The 3,240-nt window shown below is 44.6% G+C and overlaps 1 protein-coding gene across 1 annotated transcript in view; it reads left to right on the top strand.

The window, feature by feature from the left end:
- LOC112075896 (constitutive coactivator of PPAR-gamma-like protein 2) overlaps nucleotides 1-3,240 on the top strand; it is a 45,131-nt gene that overhangs the window by 30,827 nt on the left and 11,064 nt on the right. The window contains exons 4-5 of the mRNA XM_070441106.1: nucleotides 933-1,035; nucleotides 1,187-1,260. Coding sequence (XP_070297207.1) covers nucleotides 933-1,035; nucleotides 1,187-1,260 — 177 coding nt within the window. The remainder of the gene's footprint in view (nucleotides 1-932; nucleotides 1,036-1,186; nucleotides 1,261-3,240) is intronic.

The raw sequence follows: 3,240 nt of genomic DNA on the forward strand, positions 1-3,240 counted from the left end.
GATAGACGGGGTTAAATCAGATTTATCTTAGTGACAAAACTCAGGCCATCTGGATAGATGGGGTTAAATCTGAATTATCTCAGCGACAGAACTCAGGCCATCTTGATAGATGGGGTTAAATCTGAATTGATATTCAAAAAGATGTTCCTTAGGGTTCGATTTTGGGTCCACTGTTAATACGTGTAACTTTCATCTCTATGCAGATGACACAGTTTTGTGTTCCTGTGCCACCTCAGTGTTAGGGTTGGGGCTGACCCTCAGACCATTCAGACCCTCAGACCATGACCCATTCGTGGACTTCAGCATGACGTTGATTCAGTTCAGAAATCACTTACAGATCTTAAATTAGTGTAAATACTAAGTAAAACCAAGCTCCTGCTGTTCTGTAGGTCATGAAATGTTGACCCTGAGAACCTGCATATCTGCGCTATAAATGGAGCCCAAACTGAGCTTGTTTCTCAATATAAGTACCTGGGTGTCTGGATTGATGACAAGTTGTCCTTCATAACGCAAATAAAACATCTGACTAAGATCTAAGATAGTTTTTTCATGTTGAAATAACCCGTTCACAGGAATGGATAACACTAGAGATCCCTCCAGTCTCTACAGATTTGGGAAAATGTGTGTTTTTATTGCCTCTATGTGGAACAGCCTGCAGAGTTCACTGCAGCTAGATGGGCTGGTGCCACTCAGGCAGTTAACATTACTGGTTGAGGACCTCTATGTAGTTGAATGGGATTGCTTTTGTTAATTGTGTGCTGTTATTAAATGTAAATAGTTTTATTGTGCTGAATTCTATTGTTTTATACACTTATGTTTTAATATTCTATTTTTATTGTAATGTGTACAGGACTCTCTTGTAAAATATATGTTTAATCTCAATGTGGCTCCCTGTTTAAAGGTTAAATAAATCTATGTTTGTCTCCCTCTAGTCTCGTATGGAGGACAAGGTGCAGCGTTTTAAGAGAGCTGTGGAGTATTTCTCAGCTGCCTCTAAACCCCGCCCACTCTCCATGGGAACCTCCCCCTACCTCTGTGAGTAACCCCGCAATTGGCGAAGGCCGCTGTCCGTCATACAGTATCTCTTGTAGTCAGTGACACAAGCACGATTGGCTAAAGCTTTTTCTTAAATACTTGTTAGACCTGCTAAATTGGACAAGTATTTTATTTCTCTGTCTGTGTGTAGTGCCAGGGTTTGGGCCGGCTCCGTTTGGTGGACCTCCTGGCCACATGGGGGCGATGCAGACTGTAAAGACGCAGGTAGGAGTCACATGTCTCTGATGTAGCTCGTTATTACCTCCTAAGCTTACTGTGTAATGGTGGGGTTCATGTTAGCCTCCACATTTCTGTGATATAGACTCAGCAGTACAATAGCGGCTCTCCTCTTGTATTGATCAGCAGTACACATAGCTGGCTCTCTCTTGTATTGACTCAGCAGTACAATAGCTGGCTCTCCTCTTGTATTGACTCAGCAGTACAGTAGCTGTCTCTCCTGTTGTAATTGACTCAGTAATACAGTAGCTATTCTCCTGTATTGACTCAAGCAGTACAGTAGCTGGCTCTCCTCTTGTATTGACTCAGCAGTACAGTAGCTGGCTCACCTCTTGTATTGACTCAGCAGTACAGTAGCTGGCTCCTCTCTTGTATTGACTCAGCAGTACAGTAGCTGGCTCTCCTCTTGTATTGACTCAGCAGTACAGTAGCTGGCTCACCTCTTGTATTGACTCAGCAGTACAAGTAGCTGGCTCACCCTCTTGTATTGACTCAGCAGTACAGTAGCTGGCTCACCTCTTGTATTTGACTCAGCAGTACAGTAGCTGGCTCCTCTCTTGTATTGACTCAGCAGTACAGTAGCTGGCTCACCTCTTGTATTGACTCAGCAGTACAGTACGCTGGCATCCCTCTTGTATTGACTCAGCAGTACAGTAGCTGGCTCACCTCTTGTATTGACTCAGCAGTGCGTAGCTGGCTCCTCTCTTGTATTGACTCAGCAGTACAGTAGCTGGCTCCTCCTCTTGTAATTGACCTCAGCAGTACAATAGCTGTCTCTCGTCTTGTATTGACTCATGCAGCTACACAGTAGCTGGCTCTCCTCTTTGTATTGATCAGCAGTACAATAGCTGGCCTCCTCTTGTATTGACTCAGAGTACAGTAGCTTGTTCTTCTCCTGTTGTATGACTCAGTAATAAGTACTATTCTTCCTGGTTATTGACTCAGCAAGTACAATGCTGGCTTCTCTCTTGTATTGATCAGCAGTAGCAAAGTGGCTCTCCTCTTGTATTGACTGCAGCAGTACAATAGCTGGCGCTTCCCTCATGTAATTCCGACTCAGCAGTAAGTAGATGTCTCTCCTGTTGTATTGGACTCAGTATACAGTAGCTATTCTTAACCTGTATTGACTCCAGCAGTACAGTAGCTGGCTCTCCTCTTGTATTGACTCAGCAGTAAGTAGCTGGCTCTCCTCTTGTATTGACTCAGGCAAGTACAGTAGCTGGCCAACCTCTTGTATTGACTCAGCAGTAGCAGTAGCTGGCTCACCTCTTGTATTGACTCAGCAGTAAAGTAGCTGGCTCACCTCTTGTATTGACTCAGCAGTACAGTAGCTGCTCCTCTCTTGTATTGACTCAGCAGTACAGTAGCTGGCTCACCTCTTGTATTGACTCAGCAGTACAGTAGCTGGCTCACCTCTTGTATGACTCAGCAGTACAGTAGCTGGTTCACCTCTTGTATTGACTCAGCAGTGCGTAGCTTGGCTCCCTCTCTTGTATTGACTCAGCAGTACAGTAGCTGGCCTCTCCATCTTGTATTGACTCAGCAGTACAATAGCTGTATCTCGTCTTGTAATTCGACTCAGCAGTACAGTAAGCTGGCTCCTCTCTTGTAATTGACTCAGCATACAGTAGCTGGCTCCTCTCTTGTATTGACTCAGCAGTACAGTAGCTGGCTTCACCTCTCTGTATTGACTCAGCAGTACAGTAGCTGTCTCTCGTCTTGTATTCACTCAGCAGTCAGTAGCTGGCTCCTCTCTTGTATTGGACTCAGCAGTACAGTAGCTGGCTCCTCTCGTTGTATTAACTCAGAGTACAGTAGCTGCTCACCTCTCTGTATTGACTCAGCAGTACAGTAGCTGTTCTCTTCTTCGTATTGACTCAGTAGTACAGTAAAGCTGTTTTCTGTCTGTATGTTGTCTGTACGAGGTAAGTACCGCGTTGTTCTTCCTGTATTGGACTCGGTAGTAAC

The sequence above is a fragment of the Salvelinus sp. IW2-2015 genome, unplaced genomic scaffold (genome assembly GCF_002910315.2).
Source record: "Salvelinus sp. IW2-2015 unplaced genomic scaffold, ASM291031v2 Un_scaffold3454, whole genome shotgun sequence".
Lineage (NCBI taxonomy): Eukaryota > Metazoa > Chordata > Actinopteri > Salmoniformes > Salmonidae > Salvelinus > Salvelinus sp. IW2-2015.